Source organism: Pleurodeles waltl, chromosome 6 (genome assembly GCF_031143425.1).
Source record: "Pleurodeles waltl isolate 20211129_DDA chromosome 6, aPleWal1.hap1.20221129, whole genome shotgun sequence".
In the NCBI taxonomy this organism is placed as follows: Eukaryota; Metazoa; Chordata; class Amphibia; order Caudata; family Salamandridae; genus Pleurodeles; species Pleurodeles waltl.
In genome coordinates, this window is record NC_090445.1 from 239,371,313 (window position 1) to 239,388,639 (window position 17,327).

Sequence of the window (17,327 nt, forward strand, 5' to 3'; positions counted from 1 at the left end):
AACTTGGTCATCTCCACAAACCCTCACAAAACACTACTGCATATAATCGGAATGAACAAGGAAGCACAGGTAGGACAGGAAGTACTACAACACCCACTTGCCAACACATCCACACTTAAATCCAACCTACCCAAGGAACGGGATACCACTACATAGTCTAATGCACAGCATGTAAATCCAGAAGAGGATTCATGCTGCAAAACGAAAGTTACTTACCAGTAGGAGTAGTTTTGCAGTTTGAAGAATTTTCTGGATTCACATGCGACCCACCCACCTCCCCAGAAATGCGACCTGAAGTGAACGGGTGGGAAAACAATACCTTATAAAAACAAACAAAATTGGGACAAAAGAAAACTAGAAAAAAAAATCTGAAGATGGCGATCACGCACAGGAACTTCTGATGCATCGTCTGATGTCACACAAGAGAAAGACACACAAAAAAAACCAACGTTTGTAGACTCAACTGCTAGATGATGGAATAATTCACAACATGTGACTCCAGAAAATTCTTTAAGCTGCAAACCTACTCCTACTGGCAAGTAACCATGTTGTTTCTTAAGATATGTTTGCGTGTACTGAATTATTTTTGTCACCTCTGCCAGAAGGAAGTATGTATTTGTTTTCTGTGAAGGAGAAATTCCTTTTATTACCCTTGAGCCTTCCCCAATAGGTCTACTTGATACCCACACCACGCTGTTTTAGAGTTTTACTTTGTCCACATTTTATCCCCTCCACATCCTGATCTCTAGGCTCGGTTACAATGCATCTTAGCATGACAGTGGTTGTTTTGTCTTTTCACCAAACAATCTAGATATCTCAGAAGTGATTACTGGGAACAAGTGTTGAACCTCTTTAATCTCCTTGTGATTTGTCTCTGACTAGGGAGCCTGAGTCTGATGTACGTGACCAACATTGGTTTTGGATTGGGTTGAACAGACGGGACCCCAGCAGCGAGAGTGGTTGGACCTGGAGCGATGGTTTGGGAGTGAGTACGGACACATCATGAATTTGACATGGCTTGGTTTCATTCACTGACTCAATAAATAGTTTCCTTTATGTATATTGTCACTATTTGAATATAATAGAAGCCCTTTATTCCAGGTACCCAAGTGTTACTTCTCCTTTACATCTTTTTTGTATATACTTCAGTTGGTCCTCCCTATTTCTCAAATCACTAACCGTTTGTAGGAAACTGGGTTTTGGTTGCAGTAGTGTCCCCCCTCCCCCCCACTTTGTTGCCTGGTTTTTGATGCAACTTTGACTGAAGTGCAGTGGGTTCCTGCTAACCAGGTCCCCGGTGCCAGTGTTTCTTCCCCAAAAACAAGACCACTGGCATCTGATCCCCAGGTGACTACACCTTACAGAGATGCTTCCGGTATCTAGGGCATAAGTACTAAAGAAGGTCCCCCAAGAGCTGCAGCATAACATGTGCCACTTTAAGGGGCCCAGCACCAAACTCATCCAGACTGCCACTGCAGGCTTCATGACCAGGTGCTCCAAAAAGAGAAACCACGACTCCTAACACTGCCTGTAATACCTGTAAGTCACCCCTACAGCAGGTCTTACATACCTAAGGCAGGGTGCATTATATTACAGGTATGGGCATATCATTGTTGATGAGTTGTAGACATAGTAAGTGAACAGGGAAGCCATTTTAAATACATGTACTGGACACGTGTCAATACAAGTTCCCCAACTACATGATGGCTTCCCTGTAAATAGGAATCTTTGGTATCAAACATCTCGTGTTAGTATAACCATCACTGATTCCAGTGATGGATTTATTAATACATGCACCCAGATGGCACCTTAGAGATGCCCCATGAAATCCTACCAACTGCTGGTGGGCTGACTGACTAGTTTCCACCAGCCTGCCACCAACAGACAAGTTTCTGACCCCCCTCCCACCCACAAGGGAGAGAGCCTTTGCTCTTGTTCAGTCAGTAACAAAGCCTGCTCTGGCAGGAGTGTTAACACACCCCTCCGAACAGGATGACCTGCAAACCGGCATTCTAAGGCAGGGGAGCTTGCAGCCTCTTTCTGCAAGCCCCCTCTACTTTAACCTCCACTGGTGACGGAAATCCGCAGGTCCAAGAGACCACTGCACCTGGCCACCCCGGACCGAGGAGAAAAGGACCACTGGTGTCCCTACATCCCCGAGAATGGCTGAACCCCGTTGGTGGTTCACCCAGACTGGCCCCCCAATCTCTACCTGAAGCATCTTTCTGACCAGACAGATCCCTATTGGCTTCAACAGGGCACCCGATGCTGAACCACACCACTTCACCTGGCCACCCCAGTGCCACCCGAGATGGAGAACAGTCATGTAAGTTGCTGTGGAGTGCTTGTTTGCCATATATGTGTTTTCTCTCCCATATTGTAACATTGCAGCTTCAGAAAGATGCACTGTTGACTTTTCTAAACTGTAAAAATTAATAGCTCAAAGTACTCACCTGATTCAGATGTTCTTGGTATCAAAATGTATACAAAGGTATGTGTTATTTTTATGAATTAGTGTTGGATTTCTTTATTTAGGGTGTGTCTCACTGCCTATGTGTGCGCAATGCATGCTTAGCATGACCCTCTGATATGCCTAAGTGCTCCCCCACTTTACCACAAAAGAGAGCTCATTTAGGGTGTCATTTGTGCCTCTGTAATTCCTCTGGGGTTTGCATAGACTCTTTATTCATCGTACCTCTTTTTGGTCCACTATATAAAGAGCCGACTTCCTACACCTGTGAATTTCATTTGTTCCCCCATCTTTGTTTTGAGCCTTTCAGTGGTGCTTCTCTCTTTTTAACTCACATGCCTAGATGTAGTCATACTAAATTCCACTTCTTTTACATAATATATTCCATAGTAGTTTTATTTGTCTCTGTATTATAAATTTCAGTAGGACGTTGTTCAACACCCACAGCACTGGTTACACACACACCTCTCTCATTCCCAAACCTCTTCATTACTTATAATTGATTATTTATAATTCCACAATTGGTGGCAGGTTTAACGTCTATAAATTATTGCTCATTCCCCAATGAATCATTTTGCACAGTTCCATGTAGTGAAGCCAAATAATTGTTTATTTAGACTGTTGTTAGAAATTGGGTCTCTAGTTGGCAGTCAGTTTTACACCCTGTACAGATAGGGACCCTCACTCTAGTCAGGGTGAGGGAGTCACACACATAAGACAATCCCTAATCGCCCCTTTGGTAGCTTGGCACAAGCAGTCAGGCTTATGTCAGAGGCAATGTGTAAAGTATTTGTGTACACACACAGTAACACAGTGAAAATATTACAAAAGTACTCCACAGCAGTTTAGAAAAATAGCCAATATTTATCTAAGTAAAACAAGACCAAACCAAAAAAAAAATCCAAAATACACAAGCAAAGATATGATTTTTTAAAGATTAAATCCCAATAAAGTGCTAGGAAACAAAATAGCTCCAACTGGGGCTATCACACCATCGTTGATTGAGTTGTTCGCAACAGTCTGACACCACTTAAGACGGAGTGTGGCGCTGGTCACGGAGTCGCACTGACCCCCAGTACAGTACCTTAGAAACAAGGAAAACAAAGACCCGGCGGGGTCGATGAATCTGGCAGGTCAAGACGTGATGGGGCGACTGCAGGATTGGGTAGCGATGTGCCAGGTTCTTCTTGTTTTTAGGCCAACCTTCACTCCCAATGGCCCAGGAACTGGAGTGGGCACCACCTAGTGAGTTTAGATCCTCACCAAGACAACCCAGGAGCTGGCAGGTGAAGTCTTTGATGTCCCTGAGACTTCATAGCAGAAAGCAAGCTCTCTCCAAGCCCTTGGAGACTTCACAAGCAAGATACACAGCAAAGTCCAGTCTTTGTCCTCTCCAAAGCAGAAGCAGCAATGGCAGGCCAACCCAGCAAAGCAGACACAGCAAAGGGGCAGTACTCCTCCTCACAGCTCTTGGTGTCTTGGCAATCTCCTCTTGATCCAGAAGTGTTCTGAAGTTGTGGGGTAAGCAGTTTATTACTTATACCCATTTCTGCCTTTGAAGTTGGCAAACATCAAAGGAAAGTCTTTGTAGTGCACAAGTCCCTGCCTCTCCCTGTCCTGACCCCAGGCACACTTTAGGGGGTTGGAGACTGCTTTGTTTAAGCACCTGCACATCCCTGTTCAGGTGCAAGTGTCAGCTCTTCCCTCCACTCTAGCCCAGGAAGACCCATCAGGATATGCAGGACATACCTCTGCTCCCTTTGTGTTACTGTCTAGAGTGAATTCACAAACAGCCCAGCTGTGAGCATGATCCAGACGTGTATTCAGCAGTCAGGCAGAGGCACAGAATGATCAAGCAAGAAAATGCCCACTTTCTAAAAGTGGCATTTTCAAACTTACAGTCTAAAAAAACAACTTTACCAAAATATGTATTTTTAAATTGTGGGTTCAGAGACCCCTAACTCCAAATCTCTATCTGCTTCTATTGGGAAATTACACTTAGAGGGTATCTAAAGGCAATCCCCATGTTAACTTAGGGGAGAGATAGGCCATGCAATAGTGAAAAACGAATTTGGCATTATTTCACTATCAGGCATGAACACCAGTACATGTCCTACCTTTTAAATACACCGCACCCTGCCCATGGGGCTACCTAGGGCCTACCTTAGGGGGGTGCCTTACATGTACTAAAAGGGAATATTTGGGCCTGGCAGGTGGGTTTACTTGCCAGGTCGAACTAGCAGTTCCACACTGAACACACAGACACTGCAGTGGCAGGTCTGAGACATGTTTACTGGGCTACTCATGTAGGTGGCACAATCAGTGCTGCTGGCCCACTAGTAGTATTTGATCTGCAAGCCCTGGGCACCTCTAGCACACTTTACTAGGGGCTTACTAGTAAATCAAATATGCCTATCATGGATAAACCAATCACCAATACAATTTAGACAGAGAGCATATACACTTTAGCACTGGTTAGTAGTGGTAAAGTGCCCAAAGTCCTAAAGCCAACAAAAACAGGTCAGAAAAATAGTAGGAAGGAGGCAAAATGTTTGGGTATGATCCTGAAAAAGGGCCAAGTTCAATAACCATGGTCTATAAACATCACCATGCATACATCCTAAAATAAAAACAGTTAAAAGAACCTATCCACAATGTACATACAATAGTATAAAAAGAAAGCAGTTTGATGGAGGGTCTCATACCACCCACCAGGAACCTTGCAAATTATCTGGCATCCCTTTTAAAGTCTCCCATATTGCATTAAAAGAAAAACACAATTGCACATACAACATTTAAAAATCTCATATTTTTTCCAGTAGGCTGATGGCTTCATTCCAATTAGTAATTCCATAAGTAATACAAATAGGTATTAAAAACACTTTCAATTCGCCTAAGAACCATAAGCAATCCAATAGAATATGTATCCCATTACATTTTACCTTCAACCTACATGTATACATACCCTCCTCGACCCTGAATTTTAACACAGCATTCCTAAGCTTGGAACTTAGCAGGGTCTCAATGTATTACTCCAACCTGTGACCAGAAATTGAGTGGACAATTTGCTCCTCAAATGCAGCAGATCCTGCTCTCTAGCACTTTTGATTACAGTGGCACGTAGCTCTTGCTTGGGGAACTGCTGGCCTATTTTCCACTGATCTGTCAATATTGACAATTTAACACAGAGCTTACCTAACATAAGTCTTACTTGAGAGCCCAGTTCAGTTCACTATTTTCTATCATCATTTTACAGAGATGCGATATTTTAGGATTTTCCCCTCCATTTAATCTGTGCCATAATTTTAGTGTAGCTAGCAACCCAAAATAGCTCCAGGAGGTAAGCTGACATTCTGCCTTATGGCTTGGATCATGTTTGAGGGTGGCAGTGCAAGACGCCTTTTCACACATTTACATTCTTCAGGGTTCAAATCCAATTTGCTACGTAGGGTTAACACTTCCACCCCATATTGAAATTGTAGGCGAACCATTATATTAAAGGCAGACAAAATGGGGCATAAAGAGGGCTCGCCATACTTCTGACAGAACAGTTTTAGACCCCGTACCAAGATGAAAATGCAGTTGTTTGTAGCAATTCCACATGATCTCTCCAAATTAGCTTGGTATCAAACCACATACACGCTTATTTATATTTTTTAGACCCTATCAACTTTGTTCCCACCCAAGCGGCAATTAAAACCCCCCTTTCCCTTCCCAGCACCATTATTTTGATCTTGTCCAAGTTAACCGTAAGTCTTTTAACTAAGCAATAATCATGGAAGGCCTCCAGTTTCTTTTGTAGTCCCACTTCCGTCATGTCCACTACCACCAAATCATCGGCATATAGTAGGCAAGGAACATGGGTACTATAAGGAAATGCCTTCCTTGGCATGGTTACCCCCTAATGTTTTGCCATTTGTTGATGCCAGTTATGATTGAAAGTGAGCTGGGACCCTGCTAACCAGGCCCCAGCCCCAGTGTTCTTTCCCTAAACTGTACCTTTGTTACCACAATTGGCACAGCCCTGGCACACAGATAAGTCCCTTGTAAATGGTACCCCTGGTACCAAGGGCCCTGTGGCCAGGGAAGGTCTCTAAGGGCTGCAGCATGTATTATGCCACCCTGGGGACCCCTCACTCAGCACAGCACATGCACACTGCCTCAAAGCTTGTGTGTGCTGGTGGGGAGAAAATGACTAAGTCGATATGGCACTCCCCTCAGGGTGCCATGCCCATCTCTCACTGCCTGTGGCATAGGTAAGTCACCCCTCTAGCAGGCCTTACAGCCCTAAGGCAGGGTGTACTATACCACAGGTGAGGGCATGGTTGCATGAGCACCATGCCCCTACAGTGTCTAAGCAAAACCTTAAACATTGCAAGTGCAGGGTGGCCATTAAGAGTATATGGTCTGGGAGTCTGTCAATTACGAACTCCACAGTTCCATTATGGCTACACTGAAATCTGGGACGTTTGGTATCAAACGTCTCAGCACAATAAATGCACACTGATGCCAGTGTGGGATTTATTGTAAAATACACCCAGAGGGCATCTTAGAGATGCCCCCTGAATACCAGTCCGACTGCTAGTGCTAGGCTGACCAGCTTCTGCCAGCCTGCCACAACCAGACGAGTTTCTGGCCACATTGAGTGAGTGTCTTTGTCACTCTGTGGCCAGGAACAAAGACTGTACTGGGTGGAGGTGCTTCTCACCTCCTCCTGCAGGAACTGTAACACGTGGTGGTGAGCCTCAAAAGCTCATGCCTTTTGTTACAGCACCCCAGAGCATCCCAGCTAGTGGAGATGCCCGCCCCTCCAGCCACTGCCCCCACTTTTGGCGGCTAGGCCGGAGGAGATAGTGAGAAAAACAAGGAGGAGTCACTTACCAGTCAGGACAGCCCCTAAGGTGCCCTGAGCTGAGGTGACCCTTGCCTTTAGTAATCCTCCATCTTGAGTTTTGAGGATTCCCCCAATAGGAATGGGGATGTGCCCCCCTCCCCTCAGGGAGGAGGCACAAAGAGGGTGTAGCCACCCTCCAGGACAGTAGCCATTGGCTACTGCCCCCCTGACCTAAACACACCCCTAAATTTAGTATTTAGGGGTGACCCTGAACCCAGGAAATCAGATTCCTGCAACCTGAAGAAAGAAGAAGGACTGCTGACCTGAAAGCCCCGCAGAGACGACAGAGATGACAACTGACTTGGCCCCAGCCCTACAGGCCTGTCTCCAGACTCAAAGAACCTGCACAGTGATGCATCCGACACGGACCAGCGACCTCTGAGGACTCCGAGAACTGCTGTGAACCTAAAGGACCAAGAAACTCCAGAGAACAGTGGCACTGTTCAAAACTTGCAACAAAGAAACAACTTTTAAAGAACTCTCTCTTCCCGACGGCTTGAGTTCAGGAGAACCAACACCGCATAGAGGACTCCCAGGTGACTACGACGACGTGGGCACCCTGAGTCGACCCCCCGCACCCCCACAGCGACACCTGCAGAGAGGATCCAGAGACTCCCCTTGACTGCCTGGTAACAAAGGAACCCAATGCCTGGACCAAGCACTGCACCCACAGCCCCCAGGACCGAGAGGAACCACCTACCAGTGCAGGAGTGACCAGCAGGCGTCCCTCATCCTAGCCTAGTCGGTGGCTGGCCAGAGAAGCCCCCCTGTGCCCTGCCTGCATCGCCTAAGTGACCCCCGGGTCCCTCCATTGTTTTCTATAGCAAACCCGACGCCTACTTTGCCTACTGCACCCGGCTGCCCCTGTGCCGCTGAGGGTGTGTTTTGTAGGCTTGTGTTCCCCCCCCCCAAGTGCTCTACAAAACCCCCCTGGTCTGCTCCCCGAGCACGCAGGTACTTACCTGTAAGCAGACTAGGACCGGAGCACCCCTGTTCTTCATAGGCGCCTATGTGTTTTGGGCCCTCCTTTGGCCTCTGCACCTGACCGGCCCTGTGTTGCCAGTGCTGTGGCCTTGGGGTTGCCTTGATCCCCCAAGAGTGGGCTGCCTATGCCCAGGAGACTGACTGTGTAAGTGCTTTACTTACCTAAGAAACTTAACCAAACTTACCTCCCCTAGGAACTGTTGATTTTTGCACTGTCCACTTTTAAAATAGCTTATTGCCATGTTAACGTAAACTGTGGCCCTCATTCTGACCTTGGCGGGCGGCGGAGGCCGCCCGCCCAAGTCCCGCCGTCAGGTTACCGTTCCGCGGTCGAAAGACCGCGGCGGTAATTCTGACTTTCCCGCTGGGCTGGCGGGCGGTCGCCTTCAGACCGCCAGCCAGCCCAGCGGGAAAGAGGCTTCCACGATGAAGCCGGCTCGGAATCGAGCCGGCGGAGTGGAAGCTGTGCGACGGGTGCAGTTGCACCCGTCGCGTATTTCACTGTCTGCGCAGCAGACAGTGAAATACATGTAGGGGCCCTCTTACGGGGGCCCCTGCAATGCCCATGCCAGTGGCATGGGCACTGCAGGGGCCCCCAGGGGCCCCGCGACCCCCCCTACCGCCATCCGGATCTCGGCGGTCCGACCGCCGGGATCTGGATGGCGGTAGGGGGGGTCGGAATCCCCGCGGCGGTGCAGCAAGCTGCGCCGCCGCGGAGGATTCAATGGGGCCGCGGTACACTGGCGGGACCCCGCCAGTGGTGCCGGTCCGACCGCGGCTTTACCGCCGCGGTCGGAATCCCCATTGGAGCACCGCCGGCCTGTCGGCGGTGCTCCCGCGGTCCTCCGCCCTGGCGGTCTTTGACCGCCAGGGTCAGAATGACCACCTGTGTGTACTACTGTTTTAAATCAAAGTTCTATACTTACCTGTGTGAAGTACCTTGCATTTTATGTACCTACCTCAAATCTTGAATCTTGTGCTTCTAAAATAAATTAAGAAAATATATTTTTCTATATAAAAATCTTTTGGCCTGGAGTAAGTCTTTGAGTGTGTGTTCCTCATTTATTGCCTGTGTGTACAACAAATGCTTAACACTATCCTCTGATAAGCCTACTGCTCGACCACACTACCACAAAATAGAGCATTAGAATGATCTAATTTTGCCACTATCAACCTCTAAGGGGAACCCTTGGACTCTGTGCACACTATCTCTCACTTAGAGATAGTATATACAGAGCCAACATCCTACACACTCATTCTCCACCTTACTGTTCTAATGAATGTCCTTGGTGTCTCTCTACTTTCCAACATCAGTAGCTTGTTTATGTGTGTGGGAGTCTCACTCACTTCCATAGATTATATCAACTGCAAACAGAATTAAAAGGTGATTCCTAGCCAACTCATGTTTTTCTTTAATTTTTTAAGGGAATCACTGCCTGCTCTTAAAAAAACAATTTACCTACCATTCACAAAGGAGAAGGGGTCCACTGGGGACCCCTTTCCATTTGTTACTGGCTTACCACCTACTTGAAATAAGCAGTAAACTGTGATTGTTTTGCAACTGCATTCCGGTCGCAAAACAATCATACATCCTCCTGCGACTCGCTATTAGGAAGGGACACCCTTGGCACGCCCCTTCCTAATAGCAATTCTCAAAACCCTAATTAGCGAGTTGGTAATAGGTTATCAACTTGCAAAATAGGGTTTGGACATGTCAGAGGCTGTTTTAGCAGTCGCAAACTTGACGAATTTCCATTTGCGACTACTAAAATGGTGGTACATCTGGCCCTAAATGTATGTAGACGGGGGCGTGGTCAAGATGGCGGAGCGCTAGGACGTTCCTGATTGCGCTCCGCCGCCTCGGCCCGGAAAAGCGACCTGTGGCTAGCCTGGGGAGGCCCGGAGGCTTTTCCGGAATTGTGCTGCTCCCCCTGGGTGTTCTGGACGCGGCGGCACCGGTCGGAGCCGGGTTGCGCCGCGCCAGCGGGAGGAGCGGGGCTCGGCCCGGCAGTCAGGGCGCGGCACGAGGCGCGGCCTGGGCCGCGGGATGGGTCTTTCCCTTGGCGCCCCTTGTGGCCGGGGCGACGGGGATAGAGGGCCGAGGAGCCTTCCTGGGACCCCCTGATAACTGGAGAGAGCCGCGGGGCCCGGCGCCTGGTGGTTGAGGCACCTGAGGAGTGAACGGTGCTTCTGGAGCCCTACTGATCCGGCGGTGACTGGCAGAGCTTCCCTTCCTGGGTGCCTTGGAGCGAGGTTGGTGAGGCGCAGGGCCCTGGTGGATAGCGGGGATCCGGTTCCCTGACTTCTGGGTGGCACACCCCGGCACTTGAATCTTTGCTTAGCCTAGCCTGTAGTCCTGCGAAGGGGCGAAAGGAGCGGACCGTAGTACCTGGTGGCGGCTGGGAGCTGTGCCCTGGTGCGGTTCCGGAGAGAGCGGTGCACGCCGACCGGCCTTGGAAAAGTGATCTTGGAGGACCCACGGAGCTGAGTTGGTGAGGTGAGATCAGGCCGGGGCGAAATCAAAGTCCAAACGCGAGCGCTCAGTGACGGATATGTTGACAGGGGCGCGCTCTACGCCTGGGCCTATGATGGAGGACTTACCTGAGACAAGGGCCTTGGAAAGTCGAGTTGAGACGGAGCCAGAGGAGAGTTCTTCCGTGACGAGGGACTTTCTGACCTCCCTGTTTGAGTCGCTCTGAGGTGATATCCAGGAGCTGCGTAGGGACATCTCACGGGAGGTGAAGGAGATAAGAGGAGAGGTTACTTCCCTGGGTGAACGTGTAACGCAGCTAGAGGACAGTGAGATTCCTCGCGGCGAAGAGGTCGCAGGCCTGCAACAGGAGGTAGTCCGCCTCCGAGAGCAACAGGACCTCCTTCAGATGGCGGTTGAGGACTTGGAAAATCGCTCGAGGAGACAAAATATCCGTATACGAGGGGCCCCGGTGGGCGCGGAAAAAGGGGACATTGGGGCTACGTGGTGGATTTGTTTCGCTCCCTGCTTGGCACAGAAGAGACACAGGAGGTAGTCTTGGACCGGGTGCATCGAGCTGGGCGTGCGGGGTCCCCTGGAGACCGCCCCCCAGACATTTTAGCCTGTCTCCACAATTTTGTCCTCAAAGAAAAGATTCTACAGCGGTCCCCAACCTCCAGTCTGTCCTCTTTCGAGGGCATGAACTTCAGCTCTTTCAGGATCTATCAGTGCGGACTTTGCAGAGACGGAGAGAGTTTAGGCCGATCACGGATCACTTGAGGGCACACAATGTGTCCTACTCGTGGGGCCATCCGTTCCGCCTGGTCCTCCACTGGGAGGATCAGCTTCGGCAGGTGAAATCGGTTACGGAGGCTGGCCGCGTCCTGGGCCTTGAGGACACAAGCCGGGAGGCGAGTGAGGGGGCGGCTCTATCGGCGGGTGGCCCTCCTCGTTGGCAGAGAAGAGAGAAGAAAAGGAAGTTGCAACGCCCGGCGGCCTTGGAGCTGGGATCGGAGAGAGAAGCCGCTTTGAACAGCGTGGCAGCCGGCACTTCGGCCTAGTCTGAGCACCCGGGGGCGTCCGGGAGTACTGCAGGCCACAGCCGTAATAGTATGTTGACTGTTGCAGAGGGTCGGGCGGTGGGGGCAATGGACCGAGTTACTGGCATGGCGGAATATACTGCCCCGTGGAGATTTTACCTCGCAAGGATGGACGATCGAGGACTTTTGTGTCACATGCACCTGTTGTGCTTTTTGTTTTTTTGCTGTTGGTTTTCCCCACGATGTTGGTCTTCTGAAAAGACATCCTCAGGCCTGCTTGCACTAGGCGGTCTAGACGATAATGTGGAGGGTAGTCCTAGGTTGTGCTTTTGTCTCTCCGGCTTGCATTCTTCAGTCTAGGCTATGACCATCAAATGTATAAACTTAAATGTTAGGGGGCTAAATAACCTTACTAAGAGGCTAGCTATCTTCTCAGCTTTAGAGAGATCCGGGAGTCATGTATGTCTCCTGCAAGAGATGCACCTTGTCCTTAAAGATACCTCCTGTATGCGATCCAAGTGGTTTCCCAGGCAGTTCTGGTCCTCCCTGCCGTCAAAGCATGCAGGGGTGGCGATACTTTTATCACGCGCATTCCCTGGGGAATTCATATCCAAATTGCATGAGGTCCGGGGAGGCTCTTGGCCTTGCGGATCCGATTGGGGGGTTTCACTCTCACGATCGCTTCCCTTTATGCACCCAATTCTCAACAGGAAGCCTTCTTGAGACAGTCTCTGACTCCGATTCTGCAGTCCCCGGATGGTGCTGTATTGCTGGGGGTGATTTTAATTTGGTGATGGATGGGGACCTGGATCGCTCAGGTCAACTGTATGGTCAGACTGGGTCCTTGTCGGATTCTGGGCGGCAGTGGCTTAATGAGTGTGGGCTGGTGGATGTGTGGAGGAGCGCGCACCCCACGTTGAGGGACTATTCCTTCTACTCACTGGCAACCAAAACATACGCTAGACTAGACCTTTTTCTGGCATCCCAGGAGCTTCTCCCCAGAGTTAGAGACCCGGCGATCGAGCCACGGGCCTTGTCGGATCATGCTCCGGAAACAGTTGAGATTCATACGGTCATGGAGAGGGTTAGTCCATCGGGATGGCGATTTAGAGACTCGATGCTTCAGAATGGCGCAACGGTTGAGGCGATCCGAAGGGCAATAATAGATTCCCTTAGCTATAACGACAACGGGACAACAAGCATTGCAACACTGTGGGAGGCACTGAAGGCTGTCTTGAGGGGTGAGGTGATGTCGCTTTCTTCTATGGATAATAAGGCGAGGATTCGACTCCGGGGGGACTTGGAGCAGCGGGTGAGGGTGTTAGAGCGCTCACATAAACGCACTGGTGCTCCTAGAATATGGCGAGAGCTCAAGAAGGTCCGGAAGCAACTGAGGAGGTTGGACTGGGACAGGGCAGAGTATGCGGTAGTCCGACTCAAACAAAAGTATTATGTAGGAAGCAATAAGGCCGGCAAGCTACTGGCGCATAGGTTGATAGCACAGCGCGCAGCGTCACTGATAAAAATGGTACGATTCCCTTCTGGGGCGGAGGCACGTACGAGCGACCAAATAGCGCAGGCTTTTGCGGAATTTTGTTGAAGTCTGTATATGGCTGAGAAGCCCGGTGACTTAGCCCCAGAATCCTTCTTAGAGGACATAGCAATCACGCCTATGTCGGCGACAGACTCAGCCTCATTAGACCATCCTATAAGGGCTGAGGAGGTTATATCTGCGATTGCTCGCTTGCAGATCGGGAGGTCACCTGGCCCGACGGTTTCTCTGCGCTTTTCTATAAATCCTTCTGTGCTGAACTCGTTCCCGTTCTTGTGCAACTCTTTTCGGCAAACGGGTGTGCTTTCGCCTAGTATGTTAGACGCTACTATTGTTGTTATCCCGAAACCGGGGAAGGATCCCAAGGAATGCGCCTCGTATAGACCGATCTCCCTCCTGAATATCGATGCCAAACTGTTTACTGGCATTTTGGCACACCGTCTCAACTATTATATGCCGGGGCTTGTGGACCCCGACCAGTCGGGATTTATACTTCATAGACAGTGCAGCGATAATACCAAGCAATTGCTCCATCTCTTGGATAAAACTGAATGTTCCCGTGGGGCGGCGCTCTTCCTGTCTGTTGACACTGAGAAAGCCTTTGATAGGGTTCACTGGCCATACCTGTTCAGGGTGCTCGAACGCTTTGGACTGGGTTCAGGTTTTATAACATGGATTTGATGCATTTATCAAGAGCCTCGGGCAGCGGTCCGAGTTAATGGGACTCTCTCTTTGCCATTCGTCGTCCAAAGAGGCACAAGGCAGGGGTGTCCTCTTTCGCCCCTCCTGTTTGCGCTTTACATGGAGCCACTGGCGCAGAGGCTCCGGGACAACCCTCAGATCACAGGCATGAGGTTTGGGGGGGATGAACACCTCATTTCGCTATATGCGGACGACGTAATTTTTACTTTGGCGGAGCCCATGAACTCACTGCCGGCACTAATGGGTGTTATTGAGGAATTTGGGCAGGTTTCGGGGTTCCGAATGAACATGCTTAAATCGCAGGCCCTGGGCAAGTTTATCCCTGCAGAGCACGAAAGGGACCTGAAGGCCCGTATCCATTTTACATGGACCTCTTCTGGGCTCCCATATCTGGGGACTGAGCTGGGCACTACGGTCGCCAGTACAGTAAAGTTGAACTATTCGAAACTAACGCGAGAGGTGCAGCGCGACTTGGAGTCATGGGGAGGCTTAAACTTTCCTGGCTGGGCAGGGTTGCGGCGGTGAAGATGACCATCCTACTGCGTATACTTTATCTGTTCCAGGTGCTCCCGCTGGAACCTCCCCTGCGAGCGATAGCGTCCCTCCAAACAGTGGTCTTAAGATTTATTTGGGAAGGGAAGGTGGCGCGGATATCACAGCAGGTTCTGTACCATCCTGTGAGGGAGGGGGGGCTGCCGGTCGCCTGCCTCCTTCGATACTTTCAGGCAGCACAGCTACGCTTCCTTTTGGAATGGAGCCGGCCAGCTTCGGAGAAGCATTGGTGCTTCATGGACCAAGCAGTGGCGGGCTCTCACATATGGAAGGAACCCTGCCTTAGGCGCCGCCACAGGGCACAGGGGTTGTATATATCACCGATTACAGAGGTTACGATGAGAGTGTGGGATCGGGTGGCCGGCAGGGCGGGTTTGACGACTTTCCCGTCCCCAATGACTCCACTGGGTGCGAACCCTGATTTTGGCCCGGGCTTACAGCCAGAGGCATTGCGTCGGTGGTATGAGGGGGGATGCAAAAGGGTAGGATATTTATTCTATGAGCAAGGGGTTATCCCTTTTGACCAATTGAGGGAGCAATATGGCCTGACTGAGGCCGATAGGATGATGTACTACCAAATAAGACACTGGGCACTGCTTCCGGCCAATAGGATATTAATCGACAGGCCGCTAACCCCATTTGAAAAATGGATTCTAATGAAAAAGGACGTTAAGCGTGTGGTTTTAGAACTCTATGCCCTCCTGCGGGGAGAGACCCGTTCGATCAAGACTAGGGGTCAATTGAGATGGGAGAAGGAGCTTGAGAGGGAACTATCTGAGGATGAGTGGGAGAGTGTTTTTTATAGGGTGCACCACACAGCTTATAACTCAGCAGGTACAGAGACAGCTTATAAAGTAGCCTCCACCTGGTATTACACCCCTAACAGGATCCATGCTTGGAATCATGATAAATCTAGTAGCTGCTGCAGGGGGTGTGGGGGGGGGGCACGCTTGTGCACCTACTATGGCATTGCCCCAAGTTACACAGGTATTGGAAGGATATAATAGACACTGTAGACAGGGCCTTTGATACCCAGATCCCTAGATTTCCTGCGTATATTTTGCTTGGTCTCCCCAACCCGCTCACTTTTCCCCTAAGATCTTTGAAGGGTCGGCAGATGGCCTTGGCCTTGAATGCTGCCATACAGCTTTTGCTATCAGTGTCGGGGACAGAGCAGATCCCGTCAACAGTCTCTTGGCTGCACAAGCTATGGTTTATCCTCGCCATGGAAAAGCTATCCCTGGCTTCACAGCTGCGGGGCGGGGACTTTAGGGAACTCTGGCAACCGTTCTTACGTATTTTATCTGGGGAGTTTTCAGAGCTGACATGCCCAACCTATCTGAGGGTTCTGAATTTGAATTGATTGCCTGGGAGGTCATCTACGTAGTGAGGTTAATTCTGGACTAGCACCACATGGTATTAGCCTGAGATCGTTTGATTAATGTATATCCAACTGGCAGTGAGGAAACATAGTTGTGTTAACTGTATAATTCTTTTTTTCATTGTTTCGCATGGAATAAGCTAACTTTGTGCCTGTTCGCAATATATTGATGTAGTACATATACATGTGCGATGTTCTAAAATGTAAAACTTAATAAACAGATTTGATCTATAAATGTATGTAGACGCAGGTAATAGCTGGAAAGTCAGGTTTTTAGACCAGCATAAGATGGCTGCTACATAAGAGAGAGCTCTGTCCATGTTCTATCAGTTTGGATGAAAATGTGTTGTTTCAAAGGGAGGTGAGGGGGGGGTGGCCTGACAGGAGAGAAGATGGCTCCTTAGGCAGGAGACTCCAAACCGGGCGAGCTTTCCTGTGATCTATCCAGCTCAGACGGGTATACTTCGGTCTATCATCGGATGGTGCTTTACTTAGTGGCGTCAAGGAACCCATCAGTACAGAGTATATATGCCCCAAACAATAAGAACCAGTAAATATGCCAAGAGTCAGATCGCAATCCCACCACATCAACCTACTTCCTAGCCCGAAGTAGAGAAGGCTTACAATTTAGGTGGAGAAGTGTCCCCAGTAGACTACTAAAACAGCAGGTTCTGATGTCAGGTATTCAGTTGCTAATCTTCTAATATGGAAGGCATGAAAAATGTATATGCTTGTTTGGAACATAACATCATATGATAAGTTGACGTTTACTAGGATGGTGGCCATTCACAAACATCCATCTTACTATTGCTTATGGGATCTTTGTATTGTTGAGCAGATTCTGCTTGCTGACTCTTTCATACCCATTTGGCCGACAGTTACTTAAGTCCATCAATGCATGGAGTCAGGAATTTACCCATTTTAAGCTCAGGAAATCAAACATGGGGTCATTTATGACCTTTGCCAACCTGACGGACATGCACTAAACACTATTGCTGAGATGGTCCCACTCTCAGACTAAATCATATTTGTCTTGAATCATTGATTTTCAGTTATATATCTTTGAAATGTGTCATACAGCCGCCTATTAAAGCGTATGTGCAAATTGTGATCCTCACCAACACAGGTGCTGTGCTCTTGGAGGACTCCTAGAGAAATTCAGTTCATGGAAACTTGCTTACAATCTCTGTATCCAAATGGAGAGCGCTCACAGAATTGAATGATTGATCTGAATGCAATTTATTTAGAAAGTTTTCTATAGCGCTGGCAAGACCCCGAGGGT

The 17,327-nt window shown here is 49.2% G+C and overlaps 1 protein-coding gene across 2 annotated transcripts in view; it reads left to right on the plus strand.

The window, feature by feature from the left end:
* Positions 1–17,327, plus strand: part of MRC2 (mannose receptor C-type 2) — a 761,492-nt gene that overhangs the window by 353,395 nt on the left and 390,770 nt on the right. For both annotated transcript variants that reach the window (XM_069237988.1, XM_069237989.1), the window contains exon 14: positions 883–985. In XM_069237988.1, the coding sequence (XP_069094089.1) occupies positions 883–985 (103 nt within the window). The remainder of the gene's footprint in view (positions 1–882; positions 986–17,327) is intronic.